The sequence below is a fragment of the Channa argus genome, chromosome 10, assembly GCF_033026475.1.
Source record: "Channa argus isolate prfri chromosome 10, Channa argus male v1.0, whole genome shotgun sequence".
Classification (NCBI taxonomy): domain Eukaryota; kingdom Metazoa; phylum Chordata; class Actinopteri; order Anabantiformes; family Channidae; genus Channa; species Channa argus.
In genome coordinates, this window is record NC_090206.1 from 20,222,896 (window position 1) to 20,242,873 (window position 19,978).

Consider the following 19,978-nt stretch of genomic DNA (forward strand, 5'->3'; position numbering starts at 1 on the left):
GAGGCTGTCCATTACTAACATGCCATCCAGTAAAGTGGAAAATATGATTCCGTATGTGTGTGCAGCATTGGAGGGGACTTGGTGACACTCCCAGCCTCTCCGGAGCAAAGACCGGGGATTAGGAACATCTCAGTCCAGAAACAGATGGCGTATGTGTGTATGTGTACCTGTGTAGTTGGGTGGACAGACACAGGTGTAGTTGTTGACTCCATCAATGCAGGTAGAGTTGTTCTCACAGTCGTTGTCTTCACAGTCGTCTGGGTTTACCTCACAGCGCTGGCCCTCGAAACCCGGTGGACACACGCAGCTACACACACAAAAAATGTCATCATCATCATTACATTGTGACCGGGCCAAATCAGAACACACACTGCTGCTGCACACATCTGATCCATCAGTTGCTCAAGTTCACTTCCCCTCTCAATCCCCTGTAAGAGCGTTAAAGAAAAACAATTTAATCTCCATTCTAGCAGAACTTGTGCTGGTTCTCCAACACCACTGGAGCCACAGCATCTATATTTAGTGGTCCAACGAGAGACATTATTTCATGCCTCATTTTATAGCAGAAATGAAAATTTAACACAGCTGTTCAAAGTTTAAACTATTACTACTACATCTTCTCCAGCACTAAATTTTAGAGAGAAGCAGTCATCTCTTTTAAACACAGCACTGTGATTCATGTCATTACTGTCTTTCTTGTCAGGGGTTGTTGCATTAGTGAACATCAGAAGCCAAAGTCAAAGCAAACTCAACCCACCCAAGCTTTAACAAAACGATTAGACAAACTTAGTTTGATGCCATTACAGCCAGACAACATCCACCTGGGGCAGTTTTAAGAAGTCATAAAAGCCTCCTCCTCTTCCTCCCCTCCCTTCATCCTCTCTCATTCTTGTTTCTCTTCTGTCTTCAAAGCCATTTCATTCTCCTTCCTTCTCACAAGTCCTTGATCTCCACACTCATCCCACCTTTCATATCTCAGCCATGTTACCTCATTTAATTAGATCAAAAACACAACTGCTACTTTTAGGGAAACACACATACAGGACAGAGTTGGCCGTACTCCGCATTTTGTCCTCTATCACAACTCACTATTCTTTATTCTCTGCTACTGAGTCAGGACTAACTAACTTATCTAATTCAGTCTCTCTTCCCACAACACAAAGTACCTCCCGGCCTGCTGGTTTTGAACTCAAACATGTGTTAAAAGGTTTTTAACCTTTAGCGAGCGGAAAGAAACATGCATGAGTATGATTATCAATTTATACTCAGTGATTTGGTTGTTACTTTGCCAGTTAAGGGTTGTTAGCAGTCGTCACAGCCATAGTCCTGGTTCTATAGGTCACCTGCTACCTAATCACCTAGATGAATTGGTGACATCTAGCGGCTGTAGTAAACTCTACAGTTGACAAAGTTGTATTTGGTGATTTTGGTAGAGAGGAGATACTTCAGTTTGTGTCTTGTTTATTGTAATTGCTCAGTAGCGTTGGTTTGGTCAATGTTGTTTGTGTATTTTAACCCACCACATGATCTTTCTTAGGCCCCAACTATCTCCTTTTTGTGCCTAACCCTAAACGTATACTTTATTTCAAGACCAAATGACATTATGGCACATAATACTGCATGATAATGACCTACTGAGCCTATTAGCATGTGGAGCAGGTATCTAGAGGCCCATAGTGGTGATAAAAACACAAACCAGCCACTGAATGGTGTGACAACATCAGCATCGACCCATTTTGCCCAAACAAAATTCTAACTTAAGGTATTGTTGAACTTTCGAGTGACATATCATTTTGTTTTGTTTGTACTTATGACAATAACACTGTCAATGTTCTAAAATTCCCATAGGTACTGTAAAGGGCAAGGAGAGTGTATAGAAAGAACAAAGAAAAACACTGTAGTAAAAGACAGTGTAGGAAGAGAGAATAAAAGCGGGAAAAAAAACATTACAACAAACAAAAGACAAAGAAATAAAACTGAGACAAGTTCTGCGAGCACTGAGAGGGTCAGAGAGCACTGTTCCTCCAATCAAATCCCAGTCTTGACATTTAAACTATATAGTTTGACAAATGGGTCCCTGCTAAGAACCAAGGCTAATTGGACTTTGGATTGAATATCCCTAACTGATTATGTAACATGTTAAAATGTCAAAGGGGTCTGGTCTCTGACTCTTTCTGTCTTTCCCCCTCTCATTTGTGCATCTCTCAGTGGGCACAGAGTATCTACCTATGTTGGTATTAACATTAAGAGAAGATCTGTAAAGGGTAAAGAGACCCCTAATAACATTACCACGCAGGACGTTAAAGGCCAGACGCATATCAAAGTCTTTCAAAGGGCAAAGGCCTTGTTAAGGGGCTCAAGGAGGAGACAAGTCTGTTTAAGATATTTATGACAATTGTTTCAATCTAAGTGGCTGTTTGTTATGAGCCCAGGAAAAGTGGGCATTTTGAAGAGACACTGATGATCCTGGCAGGCACGATAGAGGAGGTCTATGCATATACAATGTCTGTGTATCCATGGGCCTCTGCAGTTATTAAGCTTATATTTAGCATGCAGACTATATTTTTATACAAACACTATTTGAATTACTATACTAACTATAGTACCAAGGCTGATTCCTTTGCTCCTCAAAGAGTTTAAAGAGTGAAAAATATTGTGTGTTTAATGTGGTTTGGTTGAATTCATTGGATAGGGTGCTGTTTTGTTTAAAATACAACAAATTAAAAAGTCATATTACACAGTCTGTTTTTAATTTATTCTAAACAGTTTGTGACCAACTTGATTACTTTTGGTCTGTGGCCTGCTACCCGAGTTATACTTTGGCTACTGGCACTTACACATACTTCCAAACAAACTTGGACACTATTGTCTTATTTTCCAAGTCCAAAAGAGATTAGTTCTTATATTATAGCAGGCAAGGGAATATAGTGTTTAATATGTTAGGTCATAACCAAGGAACATTCATTTACAGTATTTCAACATGTCGTAATGTGGAGAAAGTAAATTGCTGCAACACTCTAGATGTGTGAGAAGAAAGTTTGAGATCATGCATCAGTTGGAGAGAGACAGAAGGAAAAGGGAATGACTGATGCTCCACTCCCTCAACAACTGCCACTGGGAGGCTCCTGACCCTCAACAGCTCCAGTGAAGCTGCTCTGCAGCCAGGAGTCAAACTCTGCGATGGGCTAGCTCCCAGGATTGTGTGTTAAACTGGATCAGGAAATTTATGGATCATGGGTCTATACCCTGGAAGGCCAACATAGATACAGCCTTTACCATAGTTTGCAATCAAATGAATTGTGCACCCATGTGAGGGTAATGACGGCATGATTTAAAATATAATATGAGAGTGATGAAGTTTATTTGTAAGGTTAGAGACAGCAGTTGTTAATATCACCTCAAAATCCACTTAGCAGCTGTTCAGCAGGTGGTGTTCACATCATGGAAAACCGACAGCAGAATGTTATAAATGACTGTACATTGTAGATCAATGCGATAAAAAGGGAAATGACCATGTGGACCATCTATAAATTAACCTTAACGTCTCACTGGTCTTCAGCCAAGAGATTTAGCTGTACTCGAATCAGTAATTTCTCCCTAACACCTGTGGTGTTCACTAATCTCAAATTACAGGAGATAAAAGTCCGTCTAATAAAGATTTTGTAATGACCATGGAGCTTTAAAAACCCCTGTAAATTATTACAACAGATTAGTGAATAAACAACAATATGAACAATAACAAAAGTTAAAAAAAAATCTGCTCGAGCAGCTGAAGAAATCTGAGAGGCCACAAGCATTTGATGAGCAACCCAAATGGGGTTTTCTCCTCTGAGATATCCCCTATTTCCTTTCCAACTCCACATCCTACAAAACACACACACACACACACACACACACACACACACACACACACACACACACACACACACACGCACACACACAGAGGCAGGAAAACACATCATAAGGTCAAAGTGAGTTGTTATCGCGGGTAATGCATTGTGTGGTGAAGCAAGACTGTCCATTCTAATCAGTCTGTCTATATTTCTAGGGGCCGAGTAAAGTTAATTTTCCCCTTTGGATGAGAATACAGGGCGAGTTTTTAAAACGTCTCGACTAATAGAGAGGGGAAGCAGGGTAGAAAGGGCAATAAAATTTGACCCACAGACAAAATGGATTCCCGACAGACTTCTTTAAAATGACTTTTTCTTTCTTTGATTCTTTCTACTTCTCAATTTTATCAACTCAATCTAAAATAGTTGTATTGCTGGTTTTTAAAATACAAAATGAACTGCATACAAATGCTTTCCCAGTGTTTAAAAGTCAACATGCTTTAGCAAAAACCCCAAATTGCATGATGATATGATTTGGCATGCTTGTTATTAACAGATGTACCTGAAGTAGTCTTCATGGCCAGGCTGAATGTGGCAGGTTCCTCCATTAGAGCAGGGGAAACTAATACAAGCATTGATGGGTACTTCACAGTTTTGACCCTGGAGAAGAAAAGAGGACACGCCAGGTACAATGTGTTAATAATTAAATGTTGAATGTTCTTCTTCTAGAAACAATTTCACTAGTCAAACAAAGCGTTTTGTGATCAGAAAACTCCTTCAAACTACCTCACTAACAAAACTTTTTCACACAAGAGTTCTGTGAGAGGCATCTTTTCTCCTGTTGGTTTTAACCAGCTGTAAGACTAATAAGCTACACGCATAATAATGGACGTCAAAGCACTAAATTAATAATTAGTTTAGACAATTAATTAAATAATTATTTATGCAATTCTGTTTTAGGATTACAGATTTTCAAATATTTTAGGATAAATGAAAGTAATATCCTGCAGCTGCAAAGAAGTTTGAATAAATCAGCTGTATTTTGCTTCAATGGTCTCCTTACTGGTAAGTTACAAACCCAGGAAAACATGGCACAGCCTAAAGTACTTGTTTGATTCATTGCTTTTCTAACCACACACCTGTTTTCTGAATAAACAGCCTTCACTTGGAACTATCTTGTGTATCAAAGTCCTGCAAACACACTCACACATGCGTGCGCGCACACGCTCCCTCTCCAGATCGAACCCCGCGGCTGTAGTTTTAATTTCAAACCACCAAACCTTTGGCCGCCAACACACCCACTTCCTCTGATCAAAGCCAACAGAAAGACGTTCATTCCTGTTTTCCCTCTCCATCTATCTTCATTAGTTTCTTCTCCCTTCTTTACTGTAGCTCTTTGTTGACGTTTTGTTCACTGTAGCTTTTATTCAACCTCTCCTCTTTCGCACTATTTATTTCTTTTGGATGTTTTCTTTCTACTTCTCCCTCAACCTACTACATTTCTTATTCATCCACCCATCTCACTCAGTCTCCTGTACTTTGATTTGCTGTTTTCTATCTCCCCCTTTTTTCTTTCTCCTTCTCTCTCTCTCCCTGTTTTGTTCTCTGCTGCTCCTTCTTTGATTCCTCTCACACATTTTAATTAACATGGTCCCAGTGGATGCTCACACAGAAAACAAAACATACACAGACATGTACATGCACAGGTACACACTCCCACACACCAACAGTCCCCATTTCCCAGTCAGTGACCTTGGCAAGTGATGTTTTAATTAAAGTCAGACTAAGGCTTTGTTGTACTGTAAAAGCTTAAAGGTTATGAGACATTTGTGAACATGAGACCAAGAGATTATCTTTAAAGTGCTTACAGTGTATGCATAAGAAATAATAAGAAATTCACACAGAGAGATGAACCCACTGATTTCTATATATGCATGCAAACAAACTGGTGAGTAATGATGTGGACGGGTACATTAAGTTCACACACGCACACACAAGCACGCACGCATATGATCACATAAATTCCATGCACGTTCATTCACTGCCAATTGCCCTCTCAGCTGTAGATGCGCATGTTTTTCCTAATGCAGGGACTTAACAATGATTACACCCTTTATCTTTTGATAAGTCAATAACTCCAGTGCCAGCTGCAGTCATCATATCTCGATGAACAGGTAGATTTATTATGTATGCAAAGCTAAAGTTAAGTGTGCTAATGCTGCTTATACCGCGTGGCGATTTATCTAGGGTATCTTTCACACATGCAGCAAATTCCAGCAGATATATATATATATATATATATATATATATATATATATATATATATATATATATATATATATATATATATATATATATATATACACACTTCTAATGCTGTGGCTGCTGGGTTACATAATTCAGCAGCAGAATGATAAAAACACTCAATAGTGGTTGGTTAATTGACAATGCAGGTAGCTGGTACTGGGCACCAGAGCAGTGTCAGGGATCAAGGGCATATACTTTGGATATGCTTCCAAAAAAAGCAGGGGGATGCAGCGTTAAAACTTTAAATATTTGCCTTAGCACTGAAAGAGCCAAAACAAATTTGCATGAGACAGAGTATTTAATCAAACATGACATATTAAATTACCCATTCACTAACAGATAAAATGTTTTTTATTTCACACTTGTGCTGGCTTTACGAACTAGCCTCAACTACCCTTACAAGTCTTAGAAGTGTTTCCCTCTGCTGTTATTCACTATCTCACCTTAAACCCATATGGACAGGTGCAGTGGTAGGACCCAGTGGCATCGGAGACACAGGTACCATTGTTTTGGCAGGGTGATGCCAGGCAAGGGGCACACTTCGACATCATGCTGATATCTACTGGACCTGAAACAGATAACACAAACAGTGTTTGTGCTAAGCAAAAAGAGGAAGGTGGAAAAGAGGGATGAAGATAAGAAGACAAAGGGAGCAAAGAAATGACATAGATATTTCGTCATATGGGGCTAAACTGCAGCCCAAAGACTTCGTTTAATGGATGATGTGTTAAGAAAAGGTCTTACAGAATAAGAGAACCAAGAGCTTAGCCAAGCGATAAATGTGATTTGTTGCAGAGGGCAGGGCATGTGGAAGTAGGAAGGAGAGGGGATCTTATTCAATCTGAAGATGTCAGGTACCTCTACTGTCTACTGCAGCACAGGTTTGAGTCACAGTCCACTTTCTTTTCTTACATTCATCTGCAAACCGTAGTCATACAATCCTTCTAACATACATGTTCAGCAAATTGTTGTTTTACCAATCCACGTTTTACCATTTCTTTGCGCATACATGATTAGTGTTTTCTAGTCTAAAACGTGTCTGTTCCTTGAGTTGACAGCTGATATACCATCTCACCCCTAGAACCAAACTTATAGCATGGCTAACATGAGCGCTCTTTTAAGGCAGATTTAAACTAAACTCCTGAGCCTGTGCTTGAAAATGTATCTGAGATGCATTTTAAATACTAATGAACCGTGAAACGTTTCACAGCGTCAAAAGATCGTCTCAATGCCCCCGAAGATTCAGTGTCATTCATATTCGTGTAACTGACTGATATTTTAGCGGCCATGTATCCGTTGTACAGAAAGGAGTTATTCACCTTTACACTGAAACCTGTTGAGTGGTGTGGTGAGCAGCAGCCTGTCAGCCATCTCAGGAGGCCCAGTACAGCGAGCGATGCCTGTTAAATGACATTGATAAACGGTTTAATTTGCACTTAAGTCATAATATATGATGTCCTACAAACAGACAAACATTTTGGTTACAGCTATTTAAATAGAATATTGACTGTGATTGTTATTCTTACCAGGCTCTTTAAAACCAGCCTTGACCCACTGGGAGAGCCAGCGCAGGTCACAGTTACAGTACAAGGGGTTGGCACCAAGAGCCCTAGACACATGTAAACACAATTAAAACCAATTCAGTGACACACAATGCACTTTCCCTGATGATTCTTACTGTAGATGATCCTTAAAAAAATAGGTATACAAACAAAACGTGGGAGCTGTGCTTACAAGTGGGACAAAGAGGTGAGGTGGTTGAAAGCTCCTTCTGGGATAGTTGAAAGGTCGTTACCATGGAGAGTCCTGAAGGGGAGAGAGAGAGAGAGAGCCGAACAGAGAAGACAAAAATGCGCATGAATATTAAAAACCAATGCTGACCTTGTTACAAATTTAAGAGGCTGCTCTCCTCCCTATTGTTAATTTGATTTTATTAATTAGGGATTTGGTGAAGGACGATGAATGGCATTTTGACCTTTGCCATCAACTCTTTGGGCCAACTTATAGTAATATCATGAATAAACAAGTTTAGTCGATACTATCAAAGATAAATGAAAGTGACTGCACAGCTGCATAGTACTTGATTTGCAACAATCTACTATACTAGGCTAACCCAGAATTGCTGCATGCTAAATTATTTAAATTATTTGGTTCCTCAGCTGCAGACACACAATCAACTCCTCTTATAATGGGAAAAGATTAAATATTTATGAAAGAATACCACAAAATAAACACAAAGCTTATTTTTATTGTTAGGCAATAAAGCTTGTCCTGGTCTCTGAATGGAATATAAACGGTCTCATATGGTCATATGATGTGTGAATGAAAAAAAAACTTTGTGTCACAGGGACAAACCGCGGGCTGTGATGTGAATCGGCGTGAGCATGTGCATTTTTGTTTTGTGCCTGTGGGTTTTTGTGTGTGCCCTTGTGCATGTTTGTGTGCCTGAAATTTTTGTCTCCAAGGGCTCAGAGACTGCAGCATTTGTGCGTGTGTGTCCTTTGTGTCTTGCCATTTGATTGTGTTGCCTGCTGGATATAAGTTCACATTCCATTAGAGCGAAAGGCTGTAGCAAGGGACAGCTATCAAACCACCACTGTTGGAGAAGTGTGTGTGCGGTCTGTCCGATTGTGTGTGAGCACGTTGCGGTCATCGTGTGTGAGAGCGCACATATGTGTGTGTATCCTCTTTGTTCTCACTAACTTGTGTGTGTTTAATGTCTTTACATGTTTGTGTGAATCTTTGTGTGTGTTTGTGCATCTATGTACGCTGGACTAACACCCCCACGCAAAGCTGGTCCAGAGGGGGTTGTGGGTAATGAGGAAGTGACAGTGATGACTGCCTGGCAACCAGTTTCTATGCGGGGGCAGAGAGGGATCAGTCCCCACGGCAACATCAACTAAAATGAAAGGATGAAACGAGGGAGGGATAAAAAAAATGGCGATCACTAAACTCCTGGAAGGTGAAAGCCTCGTAAGAGATACAGTCAATACCAGAGAAAAGGCCAGAAACAAAGCTGACTTTTCTGAGGGTGAGACATTGAAGTTTTCTTTCTAAACAAACTGAGGTAGGCAAAGTTAAGGAAATGATGTCTATAGAGAATTATTCAGACACAAGTTTCAGATCTTTAATCGTTTTGTCATGGTGGTAGGTTTTCAGATGTTTTCCTTCCACCGATGCTTCCATTTTACAGTACAGTACATTTATAGCCCCTAATATTTTGAAATATTAGTCATTTACAAGATCATCAACTTCAGCACTGTGTGTGAAGTAATTTGAGAGTTTGCTGATGTCAAATGCTTCAGACTATTCAACATGCAAATTATAATTGTTTAATGATAATGCAAGGAAAGCATAAGAAGGAGCTTAACTCTCTTTTTTAAAAAAGAGACTGTGAGGAAGCTAGTCTCAGTTTAGAATCTAGCTTTCTTTAATAAGATGTATAACATTTTTATTTACCTCGAGTTACTAATATTTACCAAAACAATACACCCTAATGAACTGCTCACACTGAAGTTTGTGGATTATCCAGAGAACAAGGGCTTAAAAAAGTCAAACTGATAATGATAAATATCTTCATGAAATGATATCACCACAAAATAATGTTTTCTTGCTATCTGGGTGGACTGTCCCTTTATGAAAAGCGCCATAAATAATCCAACTAACTAAACACGCCTTGTTACAGCAGTAAAACTGACAACAAAAGGCTGCTAAAATTCTTCAGGCAATATTTTAGGATTGAAATTACAATTTAATGTCAATAATACTTCTATCTGAGCTCACATTTGTGTGTGTCTCAATATGTTCAGGTTTATGTGTTTTTAGCTGCATGTATGTGTGTGTGAGCATGGTAAACAGCAATAGTCACATGTGCGATCAATGCGTCCTTGTGTGTGTGTGTGTGTGGGTGTGTTTTTGTGTGTGGATTTGTGAGACAGAGGGTGGACAACCAGATGGATGACTGAGAGAAACAGGGGCTGAAGGTCGATTCATCAAACATAACACTGGGCGGAGAGAGAGAAAAGGAGGAGAGGATGGATGAAGAAAAGAGAGGGAGAGACAGAGTGGCCAGAGCATGTAGATAGGGATGGAGCATTAAGAAGGAGATGAGAGATTGTGACTTTTATCTCATTTTGTGCCCTGAAACAACAAGCAATTGGGTGGCTGTGCCTCTTTTCCTGACTGGGTCTTAACATGGCACTTGGCTTGACACCAGGGGAGTGATTAAACTTTGATTTAGCTCAGTACTATAACCAGCAAAGGGGGGTGTTGAATATTGAATGCACTGCAGCACTTGAAGATGAAGCTTGCTACTCACAGCAGACGAAGTGACTTGAGCCCGTCAAAGGCATGGTCCGGGATGCAGCGGATCTGGTTATAACTCAGGATGCTGGAAGAGAGAGAACATTAACAAGGTCACAAGCGTTAAAGTTTCCTTTGACTTGTTCATTTCATTCTTTTTTCTCTCGTCTTTTAGACTACACCCTTAATCATAGTAAAATAAATAAAGAGGAATGGAAAGGGCAAAGAATCAAAAAACAGCAAATGCTTATAAGGTGAAACAGCACATTTGGTTTTACAGTAACTTAAACAACCTGCATTTCACTGCAGGGTAAACAGTGGGAAAGTGTTAAAATGTTTAATATTTGCCAGAGGCAAATCTGACAAAATTAAATTGTCTGTTGCTATACACTGCTTTACCAAACTTTAGGTTTAGCAATAAATGAAAAGAAAAGAATACAATGACGGAAATCCTTTTTATATCTAATAGGTATCTTTAAGACAACAGATAAGTGGTTCCTTGCAGTTTTTGTCTCATGAAAGTTGTTTCAATGGTGCGAAGCAAAAAACAAAAATCTTCCTCTGCGTTAACAATTGTAGTAGATGCTTAAAAGAAAGGAGCCTTTCAGCCAGCATCAGAAAATTAACCTAAAGACTGGAAAATCTGATGTGGAAAGTAAACGGTGAAACACTCTCCTCCACCTCTACAAACTTCAATGCCTGTCAAAGGTGTGCTTAAGCAAGTCATTTAACACAGGAAATGTTCCAGTGATGCTATCTGGGGGCTGACAGTAGAAGTCTGTGGTTGCACTGGGCTGCTCCCAGGCATGAATCAGTGCAGCTGTATGAAATATGAAACGTGGAGTTGCTGGAAAAGAGAAAATATGCTCAGTCAACTTTCCCTGGACACAGAAAAATCCAGTGAGTTGATGTAAAACCCATGTAATATGCTAGATTAGCTAAAAGCAAAAAAGAAAGAAGCAAGCTTCAAGACTACTGAGGCAATAAAACAAATTTGTATGCAGGATAGAATAAGAGAAAAGGAAAGGAGCAGAATTTAAGAGGAGCTGAAGCAGATTTTAATTGAACAAATTCATTAATTGAGTCACAGAGAAACACAGTTTTGAGAACTTTTAGAAAGCAAAACAAACACAGGAGACTGATAAACTTTATTTGTGTTAGCAAAGGGATGAAGGTAAAGCTTGAAATGAGACACAACTGGTCGGTTGGAGCATAGAAGAGTGAAAACGTAGTCGGGATAAAAGAAAACAAACGACAAAGGCAAAAGATGGGAAGTAGGAAAGAGACAGAATGAGGATGTAGGGATGGAGTGAAGAAGAAAACATTGGCTGGTAACAACAGCGATGATATATGGCCGGAGATGTGTGTCTGCATGGCAGGGTGTGTGCGTTGCCATGGTAACCTACAGTGTGGCTAGTTGAGTCATGTTGTTGAAGGTGTACGGGGCCAAGGTGCTGATGCTGTTGTTGCTCAGGTCTCTGTGTGGATACAAACACAATAAAGGCACACGGATCAGCACAAACAGAGGCACATTAGGTTTCTAAACACAAAGATGTAGTATATGTGTTCAAGGTTACGTGAGTGGTACATACACCAGAGACAGATGCTTCAGGGCTGCCAGCTCCTTGGGCACAGATGTCAGCGAATTACCCTCCAGGTACCTGCAAGAAAAGTGCATAGTTAATGTAGTACTGTATGTATTACGCAAATATACTGTAAACATAATGAAAACTTATCTCTTTGGATTTCCCAAACAAAAAAGATGGAACAAGGTGACAAAGATAAACTTTTAAGGCCTAAGCATGACCATTTGAAGAGGAGGTGCATGACGTTTTTTCATCATGTAAATTTTGACATATGTCCAACTATATGCTATCCTACACTGACCTACTGATTCTTCTTCTTCTACACACACACACTTGACATAATGCATTCCCTAGCCCTTTACCCTGACTATAACAATTACCTCAACCCTAAACCAGACCTTATTCTAACTCTAACCCCAAAACCAAAGAGCCTTTTGAACTTGTGAGAACCGACCACACAACACCAACACAATGGTATCAAACTACTATTTGCGCACATAACCACGAGAAAATATTTACACGCATAACACCTACATCTTATGATGTATTTGTCTCCGTGTCTTCTCCCTATCTTGGGTCATAAGTAGGTCATGTGGACAGTATGATGGAGTGTCTTCTTCTGCCTGATCAATACCTAATCACTGCTATTGACCCTGCAGAGCAGGCCTATTTCACAGCCAGAGGGGTTTCTGTGTGTGTGTGTGTGAGAGAGAGAGAGAGAGCAAGAGAGGGTGCGTAATAATTCACCTTCCCTACAAGAGATTTTGTTCCTACTTTCTTCCAAACTCCCTATTGTCGACTAACATTGTTTTACCCTTGTTGTATTCTACATCAATTCCCACAATTACAATCATTATAGACATTTCCCCTATCGGCCTCTTTTATTGTACAAGAATTCCAACTAGCTTTAAATCAATGACAAAGATGTAGCAACAGTTATGTAATGGGGCAAATAAATGTTTCAGAAATATGAGACAAATACAATTTATCTGCCGTTACTTTCACTTTGTGAATAATGTGCATACAAAACTTTCATCATTACATTCCATACATAATTTTTTACGGTATTTAACGCTTTTGGACAGATTTAAACATATGTGGGTATTAATACATTTATGCCATAAGCATCCAAATTTATAAATAAATAAATCACATTAGCAGCACTTGCTTTATTATAAACCCATCAGCTCACACAGGGAAGTAGCACAAGGCAAACTGCTGCATTAGTATTGCACTGCAGCAAAGTGTGATTGTGAGTATCAGTGTGTGTGTGTGTGTGTGTGTGTGTGCTTGTGACTATGCATGTTACTGGAGCTTAAGCATCGACAAAAATGCCCAGGTCTGTTTGTGTGCATGTAAGTATCGGCTGCTGCATGTAGGTTTAATTAAAGTGCACATTGTTGTGTTGGAATTTGTCTGTGTGTGTGTGTGTGTGTGTGTGTGTGTCTCTGTGTGAGTGACTCACAGCTCAGTTGTGTCCTTGGGAATGCCCTTGGGCAGAGAGTGCAGCCCTCTGTTGCTGCATCGCACCACGCTGTCTGAGCACGTGCAGACGTCAGGACAACCAGATGCAGGAAGACACCCATTATCCTCAGCACCTGGTGAGAGAGAAAAAGAGAGGAGAGAGGGAAGGACAGAGAAATTAAAAATGGACAGAGAAAAGTGTTGAAACAGAAGAAAAGAAGGGTGGAAAAGCAAAGAGGGGTGGAAAGCGGTGGATAGATGTGAAGAAAAAACTGTTTTTTATAACCTATTTCAAATGACCAGAGGCTGCAATAATCAGCTGCACTAGTGTGTTTCAACATCTGGCTCAGGACCTGCAGGCAAGTCACAGTAAAATTAAACTCCCTTGTATGATTGTGGAGAATTACTGAACAGATGCTGATAGGATGACCTGCAATAACTTTGAAAACTAATGTAAATACAACAACACAATCAAAGTTACCACATCTGTTATTTTACTAGGTGCATTGTTCTACAATACAACAATGTCAGTGACTTTGAATTCAGTGATTATTTGCAAAATATGATCATTGAAAAATGGAACCTTTTTTAAGAGAAACACATCAGGAAACCTGCATCTTGCACATGGCTCCCCTGATCCCCTCCCACACACACGCACGCACACACACACACACACACACACACACACACACACACACACACACACACACACACACAATGAGGAAACATGAAAGCATCTGAATGATTATAATCATTCTAATACACAGAGATAAGAAGGATCAGAAACAAGACTGTTGTTCTTGGCTGAAAACTGCTCCCATTTCCTTGATTGACAGAGAAACTCACATGCAGCTTTAATCTAGCATTGCATTGTAAATAGCTGAACTGTGGTCCCAAATGTAAAACAAGCTGAGTTAAAACCATAATGAAGGATAATGAAGAGTGGACACTCAGCCAATCATAACAAAATTGCACTCTGAGTTTGTGTGTACTGTACTGTATGTGTGTATGTGGAGAGAGAAAGAGGTTTAGGAAGGAGAAAGGCCAAGTGTGTGCTCCTGAGTGTTCATAATTCTCTGTTTGTGCCTTTGTGCCTATGTGCCACCATGTGCCGCAGCAATACACTTGCAGATGTGTAAGTGTATGCGCGTCCACATGCAGAGTTTGGTGCACAGCGACTTGGTTAAATAGCCATCTCCCCTCGTCTTATTGCAATTTTCTCATGCACTTTGTAGGTTCCTAATTGTGCTAATGTCTAAATGTCGAGCAAATGGGCGCTTATGTGCCAGTGTGTAGCAGTGTGTAAGAGTGTATAAGAGTGTGTCTTATCTGATGTGTAGCTTTCAAGTCCACAGGGAGGTGTAGCCATGGGCTGACTCACTCTACATTCGGCTGATTGAACTAACATCTAAATGTGCGCTAAATATCTTCTCACAAATTCAATTAACTTTACCTTTCCCCTGGCTGCCCCTGGACAACTTATCAGCCATTTTACTCAACTATAAATAGACCGGACATGGGGACCTTGGTTGTATGAGTTAGTGTGTTTCTTAGCTTCTACTTATTTGGGAACCAGTTTGAGATTTACACCTTTATAATGTGGACACTTTAGTGTAGCCAAGAGGACACGTTATCCCTCTTAAAAGTTTGTTTGTCCGACTCTCAGATGGATATCTTTAATAACCTATTGATTTAATGTTTGGTGATGATCTAGATCTTTGATTCTTTATTAAATGGCTGAAGTGTCTGAGTCTAAAATGAAAAAAAAAAAAAAAACATATTAAACTTGTCCAAAACTTGACATACATTGTGCACAGAGGAGTTTCTGCAATTTAAGAGTTCTGTTGGAAGAGATAAGTTTAGAGTTATTACTTTTCTGTACTTTGTATGTTAATGTTAGAAGTAGAACAGACATGCAATGTAAACATTGTAAGGTCCACATAGGGACAGACATACCAGGGTTTGACACAATTGAGTGTGTTATCAATCATCCAAATGTATATTTGTGTGTGAGTGTGTAAGATGCAAGAATTAATATTAAGATCTGATACCATCTTGGAGTTTCCTTACATGAGCCAACCCAACTAACTACTTTCCAAACTCATTTTCAGTAAATGGTTGCAGCACAGCCACAGGAAATTAGAAAAGTGTAATGAATTCAAAGAAACTCAGGAGGGAGGGAGAGGGGCATACCGAGATAGAGCGAGAGATAGAAAAAAGGGGTTTGTAGTGTGAAGCTTTAAAAGTAAAAGAGGGGAGAAAGAAAGAAAGATATAATAGACAGGAGAGCCAGGCCACAGTTTGTTTGGTGCCGTCAATCTTGGCAGCCAAGCCAATGGCCTAAGCCACTATAGACCAGCATCATTGTGGTCACGGAAACGTCACTGTAGAAACCACACGCTGATGTCATGTACGGCTGTTGTTTGCCAGTGGTTATTGATGCTGTCCACACAATACCCTGCTGACCGTGTTTGTGTCCTGTGTGTGTGTGCTGGCTTAGTATGCGGTCAAAGACATTTTATGAAGTTTATGCATTGAGCATCTGGAGATGTTAGACTTTAGCACCCCACTTGAACTAAACTACGGTAATGGACCCGACATAACGGAGGATTTTAGCAGATTTCCGTGCTATGTCAGTCCATGAGGAAAACTGTTTCTGTCAACCATGTAGCCGACTGTGAGGACAGACAGAATCAGAGACTCACCGTCACATGTAAAGTCTGGGGTGGCTACATCCTGGATGGGGATCTCCTTCAGGAAGGCTGGTTTCTGACAGCGTGGGTTTCCACTGACCACCCTGGTCTTTTTCAGCCACTGACCCAGCCAGGCCAAGTGACAGTCACACACATACGGGTTGGATAGGAGGTTACTATGGAAATACAGAGAAAAAAATGATTAAAACAAAAGAAATGTCAGTCTTAACTGGGGCACATCCATTCTCCCATAGTATAATGAATTTATCATGGCAAAATGACAAAACATTTCCTAAATGTTTTCCCTGAATTTTGCCTTCAAAAATAAAATATTGAGTCAGTGCATGAGCAGATGCCATCTATCGAGACAACCAGCACTCACTACAGATTTAAATTCAGCAAACCATAATAAAACTGTGGCTTACAAAGCAGCAGCATAATTGACAGAAAAGGGAAACAACTTTAGAAGAGTTATAGTTTGAATGGTAAAACTCATACACACCTTACACAGGTAAATTATTTCCATTTTGGTCAATAATAAACAGGAGAATAACTTTGGAAATCAAAAAGGTGAGAGGAAGAGAATGAAAAAGAGAGACAGAGAGAAAAGGTTATCGGGCATTTGTATTCATTTTGTAAAGAACATGGGAGATGGCAAACAAAAAAGATAAGGTGGCAGAGTGAAAAATTGTTTGAGAGAAAGAAAAAGAGAAAAGGTTATCTGCCCATTTTATTCATATTTGATCACCTCTCATTTCATTTGTTGCCTTTGTATCACTGCTCATGTAATATTTATAGAGAACCATATTTAAAGTGAATGGGGTGGAGCAGCTGGTAGCATCAGGAGCACAAAGGTAGTAACACTAAAGCTGTTCTAGGCATCTTTACTTTTCTGGCACATGCAGGTGACAGCCAGACATAGATTTCCGAAATGTCCGACCGGCAACAGAAAACAGTGCAGAATCCTGCCACAAACATAACGCTTATATTTCCTATTGTTAGTGGCATAATCTTCCAGTGTCAACAATGGAAATGCTTTCTGTTGCTTTCTGATTTATTGGACAAGGGTAATTTCCCCTAAACATCTTGTCTGGTGCAGCTCCAATGAAAGATTTGCGAAGCTGAATGAAAACCATTGAACTTACGAAACAGTTTTAGGTAATTTTGCAAATATGCAATTTGCAAATATAGAATTTTTGTCGTGAGATCAACAGTGAGCTGTGAAAATAATTTGAGATTTAAGAGTGCTGTCACGTTGCGTGACAACATAAGGAGTTTATCATTAAGAGAAATGTTTTATCTTTTTATTTTTCCACTTTGTTCACAAAGAAATAAAAGTGGAAACTCTACATAATAGAAAGCTACATGTAAAACCTAAATGATGATTGGCTCTTTCCAAAGTGGTTCACTGCCCTTCACTATATCTGCTACTAAGATAATAAACCTGAAATGTTGCTTGTGTTACAATATTATTGATGTGCTCTGCTACAGATTGGGACGAGTTATTTCTTCATTTCTTCGTAATGGATTAACCTCGCCGTGTGACAACCAGACCTAAGCTAAATCCCTTCCTTCCTTTTCAACGTGTTAATCCTTTAATTAAATGGACAAACTCTATTGGGAAACAATGCACCAAAAATGGAAACAGATATGAAAAATAGCAGGACAGGGAGAGAAAAGGCGGAGAGGTAAGATGAGTAAATGAACAGAGAAGAGAGAGCCGAGAAACAAAAACTATCCATCTTTCTTCCACAGCAAGTGGCAAACAGGTGTTGCATTCCAAATCACTTATTACTACACGGTCAATGAAAAACTAATGCTGAACAAAGAATGAACAGTGACAGATGACACCTTTCATTTTGTGTAGTGATTATCACCAACAGCCCTGCTGAGCAAAGCTGAGTTTATGCAACACTACATGATTCCATCCTCTCGCTCTCTCTGTCTCTCTCTCTACTGTCCCCATTTTCCCTTTGTTGTCTCCCACCTTTCCTCCCAAAGCCTTAGGTAGGAACTTAAATTAAAGATGACAGGTACATAGCAGGCCAGAGAGCAAGAACAAAAGGCAGAACAAGGGGAGGAAACACGGAAGAAAGAAAGAGTGAGTGGAGAGGATGTGAGTAGACATTTCTGGCCTGACACATCTCTGTGTTCACAGTAACAAAAAATATAGAAAAAGCAATCTGTAATGTTTTATTAAGCCGGTAAAATACATTATTTACAGCCTTCACATCTAGGTGATCAGAAGAACACTCACACACATACAGACATATATACTTTTCCCCAGCTTCCCATTCTCTGCTTCTAAACAATGTGGCAGGTTAAGACTTGTCATATATTTACTTCATGGTAGTTGTTACTGTACTTCTCTGCACAGCCTGAACAACAGTCAACATTTTCACACTAATGAAAGCGTGTGTGCCCTGACACACACACACAAACACTCACACACACACACACACAGAGACAAAGAGCTTAAAAAAATATGCCATCCAAATATTCCAGTCATGGCAGCAGCAGGTGTGTATATCTTTGGGTGTGCAGATGCTCAGGCATATTTAGCTTTGATAACAAATGTCCTGGGATCCAGACCAAACTAGTCGATAATGATGGAGAGCATCTGTGAGGAGAAGCGTTTCCAGAGAGCAACGAGTTTGCAAATGTGTGTGTGTGTGTGTTGCATGGCAGAAAACTCCCACAGAAGGGCTGAAAAATTAGGGGAGAGAGAGACATACAGAGACAAGCGGAGACAAAACACCCATCATTTGTCTCTACTTCACTCTCTTGTGAGAGATTGTGACACATGTTCGAAGATAGTGGGAGTAATGAGAGGGAAATTAAAAGAAAGCCCGGTGAATGTGACTCACATGGTGGACAGAGAGTGCAAGGTGGAAAAGGCTCCTGGTGCAATGCTGGAGATCCTGTTGTCGTAGAGCGACAGCAGACGCACCGAGCTCAGACCCGTAAAAGTAGTGTTGTCTATGCAACTGATCTGGTTGCTCCGCAGCATTCTGGAAACACACATAGCAGATATATGGTGAATGATGTCAAAATAGTACTGATGGCACATTTTGTTTGACCTTGAAAGACACACATCTAAGCTTTTAAGTAGTTACAAATACAGTATGCTGGAGTGTTGTGCTTATTCATCTTCTTAAAGGACGCTTTTTGACAAACAAATGTGTAAATTGAAACAGTAAGACAGGCTAAGATGTTAAAAGGAGCCAATGTGTAATGACACGGACTGCAGCTAAAACAGAAAGCAGGGCTAAATTCAAACCAGTGCCCATTCGACAACCATTACAGACTCCATAATATGACATTAGCTTTTGACATTCAGCCATGTGGGAACAGGGTAACTGAGTTAGTTAGCATTAGCAATCTCTGGGACAGACTAACCTAGTTACCAAGGCTATTACTGGAGCACGGAGCCTCTTAACATAATACAGGGACAGCCTTGATGCCATTAGAGAGTCATTAGCAGGCATATATATACATGATAGCATTAGCCAGTCATTACTGAGCATACACAGACAACATCAGCTCACAATTTCGTACACTATCCTGTAACCTGTGATTGGACTCTTGCCTATTTATGGTGGATGCCCAAATTAGAGAAACAATATACCGTCATTAGCCGTAATTTCAGGGTGAGTTAGTGAACTATCCCAGTCGTCTCCTTTCAATCTAGAGCAGCAAAAGTTGATAAACTCTACCGCAAGTCCAAACCCCGAGCTGGATTTAAAGCACTCAAACAACCTGACATGTAAACTGTGGCTACAGTATTTCATCAAAA

General features: G+C 39.9%; 1 protein-coding gene across 4 annotated transcripts in view; it reads right to left on the reverse strand.

The window, feature by feature from the left end:
- Window positions 1-19,978, reverse strand: part of slit3 (slit homolog 3 (Drosophila)) — a 222,756-nt gene that overhangs the window by 19,298 nt on the left and 183,480 nt on the right. For all 4 annotated transcript variants that reach the window (XM_067518823.1, XM_067518822.1, XM_067518824.1 and 1 more), the window contains 12 exons: window positions 19,050-19,193; window positions 16,195-16,358; window positions 13,491-13,623; window positions 12,032-12,100; window positions 11,846-11,917; window positions 10,456-10,527; window positions 7,872-7,943; window positions 7,664-7,746; window positions 7,457-7,537; window positions 6,581-6,705; window positions 4,393-4,490; window positions 168-307 (listed from right to left, as the gene is read on the reverse strand). In XM_067518823.1, the coding sequence (XP_067374924.1) occupies window positions 168-307; window positions 4,393-4,490; window positions 6,581-6,705; window positions 7,457-7,537; window positions 7,664-7,746; window positions 7,872-7,943; window positions 10,456-10,527; window positions 11,846-11,917; window positions 12,032-12,100; window positions 13,491-13,623; window positions 16,195-16,358; window positions 19,050-19,193 (1,253 nt within the window). The remainder of the gene's footprint in view (window positions 1-167; window positions 308-4,392; window positions 4,491-6,580; window positions 6,706-7,456; window positions 7,538-7,663; window positions 7,747-7,871; window positions 7,944-10,455; window positions 10,528-11,845; window positions 11,918-12,031; window positions 12,101-13,490; window positions 13,624-16,194; window positions 16,359-19,049; window positions 19,194-19,978) is intronic.